This window comes from Hylobates moloch, unplaced genomic scaffold (assembly GCF_009828535.3).
Source record: "Hylobates moloch isolate HMO894 unplaced genomic scaffold, HMol_V3 SCAFFOLD_7, whole genome shotgun sequence".
In the NCBI taxonomy this organism is placed as follows: Eukaryota; Metazoa; Chordata; class Mammalia; order Primates; family Hylobatidae; genus Hylobates; species Hylobates moloch.
Genome location: NW_026652282.1, coordinates 84801998 through 84814044, shown reverse-complemented (window position 1 = coordinate 84814044; position 12047 = coordinate 84801998). Strand labels below are relative to the sequence as shown.

General features: G+C 38.3%; 1 protein-coding gene across 2 annotated transcripts; it reads left to right on the top strand.

Annotated features, from left to right (window-relative positions):
- Positions 1 to 412: 412 nt before the first annotated feature.
- Positions 413 to 2738, top strand: BEX5 (brain expressed X-linked 5). 2 transcript variants are annotated; one of them, XM_032757316.2, is made up of 3 exons: positions 413 to 593; positions 1643 to 1709; positions 2152 to 2738. In XM_032757316.2, the coding sequence occupies exon 3, from the start codon at positions 2185 to 2187 to the stop codon at positions 2518 to 2520; it is 336 nt and encodes a 111-aa protein (XP_032613207.1). In that variant the 5' UTR covers positions 413 to 593; positions 1643 to 1709; positions 2152 to 2184; the 3' UTR covers positions 2521 to 2738. The 2 variants fall into 2 exon arrangements, with proteins under 2 accessions (XP_032613207.1, XP_032613208.1); XM_032757317.2 differs by lacking the exon at positions 413 to 593 and adding an exon at positions 947 to 1117.
- Positions 2739 to 12047: the final 9309 nt, after the last annotated feature.

The following is a 12047-nucleotide window of genomic DNA, read 5'->3' as shown; positions in this document are numbered from 1 at the left end:
ACAAAAAGGAAAGTAGTTGAAGTGAAAAAAAATTTGAATACCACTTCCTGCTTATTTTCCAGACTTCCTAGCCTCTCGCTCCCCACCCCTTCTCCGGGTTCCAATCTGGGACCAAGACCTAAAGACTGTTAGGGCTTTACTTGCTGGACGTGAAGGGGAGAGAAGTGTGCGTTTAGGGGTATAGAAGAGGAAGAAGCGATTTTTTAAAAGCTCCAGCAGAAACCAGATCAAGCCAAATACAAAATATTATGACCCGTTTGGTCACGGGGATCGCTAAATAAAAAAATAGAGGGGTGGGTAGTAGCCCGTGGTAGTGGTGGAGAAAGCACGAATGAAGAGAAAGGTGGCCCCGCCCACAGTCCCGCCCCCACCCTCCTGCCGCACTGCGGGTGTGAATGGTAATTGGAAATCTGAGCTCACAGTGACGTGGCCCCTAGGAGACCCAGAGCCAATGCATGGATTAGTCTCTCCTCCTAGTTGCAGTCTGGTAGTCGTCGCTGGCTGTGCGAAGGCTCTCTGTTGCCCTGAAGGCAGGCGAGCCAGCTGCCCAGGAAAGGTGGAAAGTGGTGAAGCTGACCCCTGAGCCCTGGCAGGTTGGTGGGCGCTGACCGGTGTGGGAGCGGCAGAGGGCAAAGACCAGAGCGGGTCTAGGACTGGATACACACCCTTTCCAGATACACACCTTTTTAGTGCGAGAAATGGAGCGGTTGGGGAGAGGATCTCCCGAGGGGGCCGGACTGAGAATGGGTACCAGTTGAGATCTCCTAGGAGGCCGGCCATCGGGCAACGTCTGATGGAGTCCGGCCGGTGGAGGAGACTGAAAGGAAACAGCCTGCTTCCTGCAGGTCCGCGGGAGGGAGGTGCAGCCGGCAACCAAGGGGTGGGGAGGGCGGACCCTGCCAAGGTTTTAGGCCTGCCTTCTAGGTATCTTTTCTTCACCCTCTACCCATTTAGAGCTGGAAATGATAGGCTGCGGGGGCCGAGGAGAGGAATTGCTGCAGAGGAGGAGGACAGAGATTAGGTCTGGAAAGCAGGTCCCTATTGCCGCAGTTGAGCGGGCGAGCTTCTGACTGAGGGACAGAGACGAGGAGCGAGAAACTGTTTTTGGCCTCAGCAGGTCAGTCGGTGTAAGCGTGGGCCCTACCTGTAGATCCTGGAGTGAGAATGACAAAGCGCAGAAACCGCAGCAGGTCCTAGTTTGCAATGCCCACATACCTCTTCACTCATCGTCCATCTTGATGCATAAAATGGTGGGCATGGGAGTGGGGATCGGGTGGAGAGAGGGCCTGCTGGATACCTAGATTGAAATTATTTGTGAATAAACTACGTATTTATTCAGCAAGCTCTTCTAACTCCCCCGCCAGGCAAGTTGCCTGCATTCCAGAAAGGGTAACTAGATGACAGGTAGGAGGAAACAGTAGAGATGGGCGCCTAAAGAAGAGGTTAAAATGTTTTGGAAATAATCATCTTTGATGCCTATTTCTGGAAGGTGGGATAGCCTGTCACAGGGTGGGAAAAGAAGCCGTGAGACAGGATGGAGGAGAAACAGAAGGTGCTAATGTTAAGAGAACCCTAAATCAACTCCCATTACCGGTCCTTTGATTAAAAGATCAGTCCTGGTAATTGTCGCATTTGTCTGCAGGTCTTTAAGTGCTTTTGTGCAGCCGATTTCAAGGCTAAGAGAGAAAGACTGCCTCTGATCCCTGAAGGTAGGAGGTTGCCTGGGGCCCTCTGGTGTAGGGGTATCAAGGATCAGAGCAGAATCTGGGTGACTCACAGCCCTTCCTGCCCGAGTTGAATGCAGGAGAAACTTAGGAGAGTCTTCATAAAATGACAGCCCTGTGTCTGATGAGAGAAGAAGGGAGTAGAGGGGCGAGATCTGGGGCGCTCCTGGAGAGCTTATTAGGATCCCAGGGAGGTGAAGTCTGGTCTCTCTATGGTTGTCCCCCTCCTCCAAGTCGTCCTGCATTTTGGCGGTAGGAGTGGCCTGGGGAAGGGATTTTCAGGGAAAATGGTGGGCTTTGGGGCAGCGCTGGGTCTGGGGCGCCCCCTACAGGGTTCACAAAGTTTCTCAGGTGGAAAAACCTTCGCCAAACAGAACTCTGAATCCTATCAAGCATTCATTCCCTCCTCTTGCTTTTTATCTTCTAGGAAGAAAAAAAAAAAACAGGAAAAAAACTCAACATGGAAAATGTCCCCAAGGAAAACAAAGTTGTGGAGAAGGCCCCAGCGCAGAATGAAGCCCCAGCTTTAGGAGGTGGTGAATACCAGGAGCCTGGAGGAAATGTTAGAGGGGTTTGGGCTCCACCTGCCCAGGATTTTGGAGAGGATGTGCCCAATAGGCTTGTCGATAACATTGATATGATAGATGGAGATGGAGATGATATGGAACGGTTCATGGAGGAGATGAGAGAGCTAAGGAGGAAAATTAGGGAACTTCAGTTGAGGTACAGTCTGCGCATTCTTATAGGGGACTCCCCTTACCATGATCATCATGATGAGTTTTGCCTTATGCCTTGAATCTTGAGGTTAATAATCATAAAATCCCTGCTTTCTAAATTCGCACTTTTCCTGGTGTACCTTTAATGTGAACCTTTTGGCATTCTTCTGTAATTTTCTGATTGGAGATCGCATTTTGACCTAGTCTGTAAGTTTTTCTGTCAGAAGAGGACTTTCATCAGCTTTCATGGAAAGATGTTTATTGCATACTATAAAGTTAATAAAGCAATTTAAAAGCAGTCTATAGATAGACTATTTCATTTAGATGTGTACATATGCACACTATATATAATATATATGAAATATATATATATATGTATATGAATGAATGAAAACCAGAATGTGCTTTTTCTATGTTGTATAGTTACTGGTACTTTTAAATTTCTTTATTTTTTTTCTTGGTTATCTGTTTTTTCTCACTTTTCCAAAGTGAATACATGTGTTTCCTATGTTTCAGGAAAAAAAAAAGTAAGAAGCAAGGAACTTGCCAATCAACTTATATAGGAAATGGGGGCAATTAATAAACACTTGAAACACAGTTTAAAGATATATAAATCTTATATTACCTATGGATCTCTCATTTAGAAATATGTACCTGATAATTACAGATACGTTACATTATAAATGCCTTAGAGGGCTGCTGTGGGAATCAAATGAGGTAATGACTGAGCTCTGTGTCTTGCTCTATTTACACATGCAAGGCTCCAGCCCTCCAGGTGCCCTTCATTTTTAGGGAAGATTCCAAAAAGAGTGCCTATCAGCAAGTTCAGTTGATTTCCAGGTGAGTACAGGTTCAAAATCCATTATCCGAAATGCTTGGGACTAGAAGTGTTTCAGATTTCTGTTTTTTTTTTTCAGTTTTTGAAATATTTGCATGTACATAATGAGCTATCTTGAGGATGAAACCCAATTCTAAACATGAAATTTATTTAATTTTATATACACCTCAAACACATAGCCTGAAGGTAATTTTATACAATATTTTAAATAATTTTGCGTGTGAAGCAAAGTTTGTGTATATGAAGTCAGGTGTGGAATTTTCCATTTGTAGCATCATGTCATGTTCAAAAAGCCTTGGATTTTGGAGCACTTGGATTTTGGATTTTTGGATTAGGGATGCTCAACTGTAAATGCTTTTCTATTCATCTGCTACTCTGGCTTTCTTTTATGCATAATGCCATAACTATTAGGCACATCTTCCTCTTCTCTTGCGTTTTGCTCCCTCCACTGGCTTCTACCACTGCAGATGTACTGGACTCCTAAAGATGACAAAGACCCACCGATTTCTCTGGAGCCTTCAGTAATCCGAATCCCCATTTTGCCTTTTCAAAAACGTATAGAGTGTCCCTCCCTGCTTTAGAGTTATACTTAAACCAGACAGATACTTCACCAACACTGCTTATAAATGCAAACAGCCTTTTATGGTTTTCTCCCACTTCCTTCCTCATCCCCTTCTCCCAGACAAATTTGAGTGACACTCATGACAGTGTGCTCAGAATTGGATTATCTCTTCCATCCTCTGATGAATATAGCTTAGTCTCCTTGACTATCAATTTTCTGTGCAGACATTGCTACAGGTTTCATTCTGCACATACACAGGAGTTGTAGGGATAATTTTATGTTCCCAAGACTGTTCTGGTTCACACAACCCTGACCTCAGGAGTCCCCAGCAGTCTACACTAACTTACACGGATCCAGATACGTTTCCCTCTTTCTTTGCTTTGAGATTTGCTGTGCCAAATAAACCTATAATTACAGACTGATGGGAAATAATGGCAGGAACCGGGGATCTGGTAGGTGAATCCCAATTTTAAAACATTGTTCACAGTCATCACTGTTCCCCACTAAACTGTGCCCTTCTCACAGTAAATATTTTGTCTCATTTATACTGGTACCCTTAGTGTTTAGTACAGGGCCTGGTAAGTTGTAGGGCACAACAGTTAATTATAGCTGAGTTGAATCCTGCAATCTGGACCCAGGGTTGCTTCTGATTATTTATGGGCAAGTGCTTTTTTTCCCTACAGACTGTAGCTTGCAATTAAAAAGGAACACAGCAGAAGAAGCATTATACGCCAATTTCCAAAAAAAAGCACTTATCATAACATTATATATGTCAGTGTTTATCAACATGTGCTATATAGACCAGCTGCATCAAAATTGCCTGAAGAAGTGGCTAAAAATTCAGAAAAAAATGTGTTTCAGTCCATACTCACTGTACCCTAGTTAATCAGACATCTCTAGACTTACATAAATTAAAGTGGAGGCCCCAGCTTTAGTCAATCTCGGACACCTCTCTCCCCACCTTATATTTTATAGAAATAGGTGGTTGGTTGATTGGTAGATCTGAGACCTGTGAAAACACTACATAGAATTTAATTAATCTATATACATCAGGCATTATTTCCCCATCAGACGGTGCCCTTCTTAAAGAGACAACTACTTTTTATTTTTTAATGCTATTGCCTTTAGTGCGTAAGTTCTCAATCCTTGCTTCAGATCTGAAATACCTGAGGATACTTTAAAGTGGAGCTCAGTACCCAATTCCAACCAGTTGAGTCAGACTCATTAAAAGTGAGACCGGCCGGGCACGGTGGCTCACGCTTGTAATCCCAGCACTTTGGGAGGCCGAGGCGGGTGGATCACGAGGTCAGGAGATCGAGACCACGGTGAAACCCCAAAAAAAAAAAAATTAGCCGGGCGTGGTGGCGGGCGCCTGTAGTCCCAGCTACTCGGAGAGGCTGAGGCAGGAGAATGGCGTGAACCCGGGAGGCGGAGCAAAAAAAAAAAAAAAAAGTGAGACCAACAGATCCTTAGTGTGAAAGATCCCGTGGTGATTCCGATGTATAGTAGAGTTGAGAAGTGAGTGAAATTTGTGGCTAAAATATCTTTGGCCTATTTTCTCTGTACTACCCCTGATTGTGTTACCCTAAGCAGGTTAATTTGTTTATATAGAATTTTTATCTTGTGAAAGAAATACCCTAGGGGAGGCATTATACCCCCAAATCACAAAAACATCCTTTTAAGAAAATATTTGCCAGTGTTCGTCCAGCTTTGCTAGCCTATCAAATACTTCAGAATTCCACTTGGAGCTTGTTTAAAATACATAATTCTGGCACCATCCAAAATCCACTCTTTGGCAATGGTACTCAGGTAGCTACATTGTTAACAATCTTTAGGTGATTCTGATGCACATTAGAGTTTGTTGATCACTTGTGCATACATTTTTATCCAGATTATGTTAAAAACAAACCAATAAAATAACTAAAATAAAATATAAATGTTCGCCCAAATTCAGGGAAAGGAGCAGCAAGGAGAAGATGTATATGGGCACAAAAAATAATTTAAAAAACTAAAATAAAAATTTTAAAACATTAAATCATAAAGGGAAAGATTGACATTCACCATGTAAAAAATATTAAATCTTCTGCAAAGTAAAGCAAGACTGTAAATAAAGTTCAAGGAACTTCAAGGAATTTCAGTTAGAAAGGAATATGTTCACTAAATCAATTATACCATGGTGACTATAGTTAATAACATAATATTGTCTACTTGAAAATTGCTAGGAGAGTAGACTTTAAGTGTTCTCACCACAAAAATAGACTAGTATGTGAGTTAATGCATGTGTTATATTGCTTGATTCAGTACTTCCACAATGTATAAAGATATCAAAACACCATTTTGTGCACCACAAATATATACAATTTTTACTTCTCAACTAAAAACGTAAATTAAAATAGAAGATGAGACTTGAAGAGCAAAGGCAGCCATCAGCAAGCCAAAAAGAAAGGCCTCAGGAGAAACCAAGCCTGCTGACACTATGATCTTGAACTTCCAGCCTCTAGAACTGTGAAAAATAAACTTCTACTATTTAAACCACCCAGTCTGTGGCATTTTGTTATAGCAGTCCTAGTAGACTGATAGAAGATATAACACATATTGGTGGTTACCAAGGACTAGGGGAGACAGTAAATATCAAAAATTGCTTTGTGGGTGAGGGGTTTTACTTTGGGGTGATAGAAATGGTTTGGAACTAGATAGAGGTGGAAGTTGCACAACATTGTGAATGTGCTAAATGTCATTGCATTGTTCACTTTAAAATAGTTAAGTTTTCAGATATTTTTAATTGTGGAAAAATATGCATAATATAAAGTTTACATCTTAGCCATTTGTAAATGTACAATTTATTGGTATTAAGTACATTCATTCTGTTTTAGAATCATCACTGGCATTCATCTCCAGAAATTTTGTGTCATTACAAACTGAAACCCTGTACTCATAAACAATAACTTCCTAGTCCCCATTTTCCTCTCCCTATGTCCCCTGGTAATCACTGTTCTACTTTCTGTCTATATGAATTTGACTTTTCTAGGTATCTCATATAAATGGAATCATACAGTATGTGCCCTTTGATGTCTGGCTTCTTTCACCTAGTATAATGTTTTTAAGGTTCGCTAATTTTTTAGCATGTAGCAGAATTTTATTCCTTTCTAAAGCTGACTAATATTCCTTTGTATGTACACATAACATATTGTTAATCCATTCATCTCTTGATGTACACTTGACTTGCTTCCATCTTTTAGCTACTGTTGATAATACTGCTAGGAACACAGGTGTATAAATACCTGTTCCAGAGCCTGCTTTCAATTATTTTTGGCATATACCCAGAAATGAAATATAGTGATTTTATGTTAATTTTTTGAAGAAAGGCCATAATGTTTTCCCCAGTGGCTGTATAATTTTACATTCCCATCAGCAGTGTGTGAGGGTTCTAATTTCTCCACACCCTACTTGCCTTCGTCCATTTCATGTTGCTAAAACAGAATACCTGAGGATGGGTAATTTATAAAGAAAAGAGGTTTATTTAGCTCATGGTTCTGTGGGCTGGGAAATATAAGAAGCACGGCACCCACATCTGCTCTTCCTCTATTGCAAGCCATGTATTAGATCAAAACATTGCAGAGAAGTTCAAAGGGAAAGCAGAGATGTGCAAAGAGATAAAACACAAGGGGTGTCCTGGCTTTACAACAACCCACTTTCCAGGGAACTAACCCATTCCAGTGATAACTAATCCAGTCTCATCAGAGTGTAAACTCACTAACTACCTCCAGAGTAGCACCAAGCCATTCATGAGTGATCCATCCCCATGATCCAGACATCTACCACTAGGCCTCATGTCCCAACACCACCACAATGGGAATGAAATATCAACATATATTTTGGTGGGAACAAACTCAGACCATAGCACTCACCAATGCTTATTATTTTTTTGATAACAATGATCCTAATGGGCATGAAGTGGTATCTCACTGGGCTTTTCATTTACATTTCCTTAATGATTAGTGATGTTGGCCATCTTTTCATGTGCTTATTGGCCACTTGTATATCTTTGGAGAAATGTTGATTCAATTTATTTGCCCATTCTTAAATTGGGTTCTGTGTGGTTTTTTGTTGTTGTCACTGACTTATGAAAGTTTTAAAATATATTCTGGATTTAAATCCCTCTTCAGATATAGACCTGCAAATATTTCCTTTTGTCTTGTAAGTTGCATTTTCATTCTCTTGACACTGTGCTGTGATGCACAAAAGTGTTAAATATTGATCAATTTCTATTTTTTTGTTGCCTATACTTTGTGTGTCATATTGAAGAAACAACAGCCAAGACCAAGTCATCAAGCTTTCTCCTATTTTTCTCTAAGGTTTTCATAGTTTTAGATTTTACATTAAGGTCTTTGATCAACTTTTAGTTAATTTTTATAAATGATATGAGATAATAGTACAACTTCATTCTTTTGTATGAGAATATCCAACTTTTCCAGTACCATTTGTGGAAAAGACTACCTTTTTTCCATTGAACGGAAAACAACTGTAATGAAAAACTTGTTAGAGCAGCTCAATAATGGGTTTGAAGTGAATGAAGAAAGAATCAGTGAGCTTGAGGATAGGTAAATGAAGATTATGAGTATAAGGAACAAAAAAAAAAAAGAAAAATGGAGAAAAACATAGAGACATTAGAGGACCATGGTACACCATCAAGCATACAAGCATAGGCACGAAGGGAATTCCATAAAGAGGGGAAAAAGAAAAGTTGCAGGAAAATGTATTTGAAGAAATAATGACAAAATACTTTTTGAACTTGATGGAAAACATGAATCTACAGCTGACTTTTTATCAGAAATCATGGAGGACAGTAAGATGACATTTTCAGAAAGTTGAAGGAAAAAGACTTAACTAACACTTCTTAGTCAGGAAACTCTCCTTAAAACTTTAAGGATAAATTAAGACACTCTCAAATAACAAACAGTGAGTAATTTTTAACCAGCAGCACTGTCCTACAATAAATACCAATGAGTCCTTCATGCTGAAATTAGAAAACACTAGATGGTAACATGAATCCACATGAAGAAATAAAGAACACTAGTAAGGTAACTAAATAGGTAAATATAAAAGACAGTGTGGTAGACAGAATAGTGGGTTTCCAAAAGTTATGCATGTCCAAACCCCTGGAACCTGTGAATGTTACCTTTTATGCCAAAAAGAGACTTTGAAGATGTTATTACATATATTGAGATGTTATTAAGTATCTTAATTATCCTGAATTATCTAGGTGGGCCCTAAATGCAAACACAAGTGTTCTTATAAGGAGACACAGGGAAATTTGACACAAAGGAAAAAAAAGGTATGTGATGATGGAAGCAGAGAGACATTTGAAGATAGTATGCTGCTGGCTTTTAAGATGAATGAAGGAGACGTAAGCCAAGGAATATAAGAAATTCAGCTCCAGAAGATGAAAAAAATAAGGAAGTGGATATCTGCTGACTCTGGTTAAAACCCCATGAAGGCATTTTAATTTCTTACTTCTAGTATTGTAAGAGAATAAGTTTTTCCTATTTTAAGCCACTAACTTTGTGGTAATTGTTACAGCAACAATAGGAAATAAATACAAATAGTTATAAACATATATTTGTCTGTAACTCATTTTTCTCTTATTAGATTAGAAAGAAAACTTGATAAAACAATAATTACAAAACAGATATAATGGTTAAGATGTAATTTCTATGACACTCTTCCTAGATCACAAAGGAGGAAAGAGGAAATGGAGATAAAGTTTTGTATCCCATTAAAATTAAGTCAGAATTGACACAAATTCACTTGTTTTAAATTAATATACTAATTTTAATCCCTAGGCCAACTACACTAAGAAAATTATTCAAAAACTTTGTACAAGAAAAAGGAGAATTAAAATGGTAGGCCAAAAAATATCCTTTCGAAAGTAATTCAATAGTGGAGAAATAGAGGAACAAAAATACACAACAAATGGAAAACAAATAGCAAAATAGCAGATGTAAATATTACCTTATCATTATTACATTGAATATAAGTTGATTAAACACTTCATTCAAAAGGCAGAAAGTAGCAGAATGGGTAAAAAAAATCATGATCCAACTATACACTATCTAAAAGAGAACATATTTAAATAAGTAAATAAAATTAATGTGAAAGGATGGAAAATATATACTATGCAAAGAATAACCAAAAGAGTCAGATGAAAAAGACATTAAGACAAAAAATGTTATCATAGAATAAAAACGTGTTATATAACAAGTCATATCCATCAGGACTATACAAAAATTATAAACATATATGAACATAAAACAGATTTCCAAAATACATAAAGCAAAAAGTTACAGAATAGAAGGAAAAAATTAGAAGAAAACAAAGACAATTTAACAATAGTAATTGGAGACTTCAAAACCACACATTCAAAAATAAATGAAACAAATAAGAATATCAACAAGGAAATAGAAGACTTAAACAAAACTACAAAACCAACTGGAATAACAGACATGTATAGAACACTCCAAACAGCATAAGCATACACATTCTTGTCAAGCACCCATGGAACATTTTCCTGGAAAGACTACATAATAAACAATAAAATCCTATATACACTTAAAAGTATTGAAATTATAAAAATAATATTCCATGATCATAATGGAATTAAATTTGTAATCAACAACACAAAGAAATTCAAAAACCATGCAAATATGTGGAAATTAAACAATAAACTTCAATTCAACCTGAAACATCATGAGAGAAATTGGAAAATACTTTTAAAAACAAAAAAAAAACCCACAACACATCAAAAGTTATGGGATATAGTTAAGCAGCATTTAGATGGAAATGTGTAACTGTAACTGTTTACTTTGAAAAGATAAAAATCCCATATCAGTAAACTTTCATCTTAAAAAGCTACAGAAAGAAGAGCAACTTAAATCAAAGAAATCAGAAGGAAGGGAATAGTAACCACTAGAGTGGAAATAAATGAATTACAGAATAGAACATCAATGAAACTAAAAGTTTGTTCTTTGAAAATATATATAAAAACAACCTGACAAAACTTTAGCTACACTCACCAATAAAAAAATGATGAAGACTGAAACTATTAAAATCAGGAATAAAAAAGGGGTCATCATTAGCAACTCTACAGATATATAAAAAAAGATTATAAGGTAATACTATTAACAACTGCATGACAAAAAAATGAGACAAGGTAGATGAACGGGACGAATTCCAAAAAAAAAAAAACACAACCTGCCCAATTGACTTAAAAAGAAATAGAAACACAAGTAACATCATTAAAAATGGTAGTGTATGGAACTCTGGAACTCCATAATGAGCAATTAGTGAGCTGGCAAAAACTGTTACCATCAACTTTCTCAGAACTCTGGAATCCAGTCAAAAAATTATAACAATGAGAGGAAAATTTGGTGAAGAATAAAAGCTACTAATTTGTGGTAAGAAATAAATTTTCAATTGCCTATCTATCATTCTCTATGCCCCAGATTGGCAGTGATCTGTTGATATTAGCCCACTATCCTGGTTTAGATAGCTAGTACCAGTGGTAGGAATTTGGACCATATTCTCATAGAAGTGTGTATATGGCTATCAGCCTGCTTGGCAGCACTTTCATCACTAAGGCTTCTTTCATTACACCAGACTGGGAGGACTCCCAGGGCTTGGGCTACATTGGCTCTCCAGTTGGCTTTTGCCAGAAGCATTTAAAATCACAGGTATTGGCCAAAGAAGTCTGGAGCAAAGGACAACACTCAGAACAAGCAATGAACAGACGGAGAAGCCTGAGAAGGAAGAGTTTGGGAAACAAGATATGTGGAAGAACAAGCATTTTAAAAAACCTTTTATATATACTGGGAAATCAAGAAGGCCATGTGTATGCCGAGGGTGGGACACATACTCAGAAAAGGCCAGAGAAAATGCAAGCATTCAACTTCATTGAATTTGAGCTTCAGGCTCTGCATAAGAAAAATGTAAAGCATTAAAAAAGTACTCCAACTCAGAGTTCATCTGCAAAGACTGGGAAAGTTTTTTGTTGTTGTTGTTGTTTTTTTTTTTTTTTGAGATGGAGCCTCACTCTCTAGCCCAAGCTGGAGTACAGTGGCACGATATCGGCTCACTGCAACCTTCGCCTCTGGGGCTCAAGTGATTCTCCTGTCTCAGCCTCCCAAGTAGCTGGGACTAGAGGCGTGCGC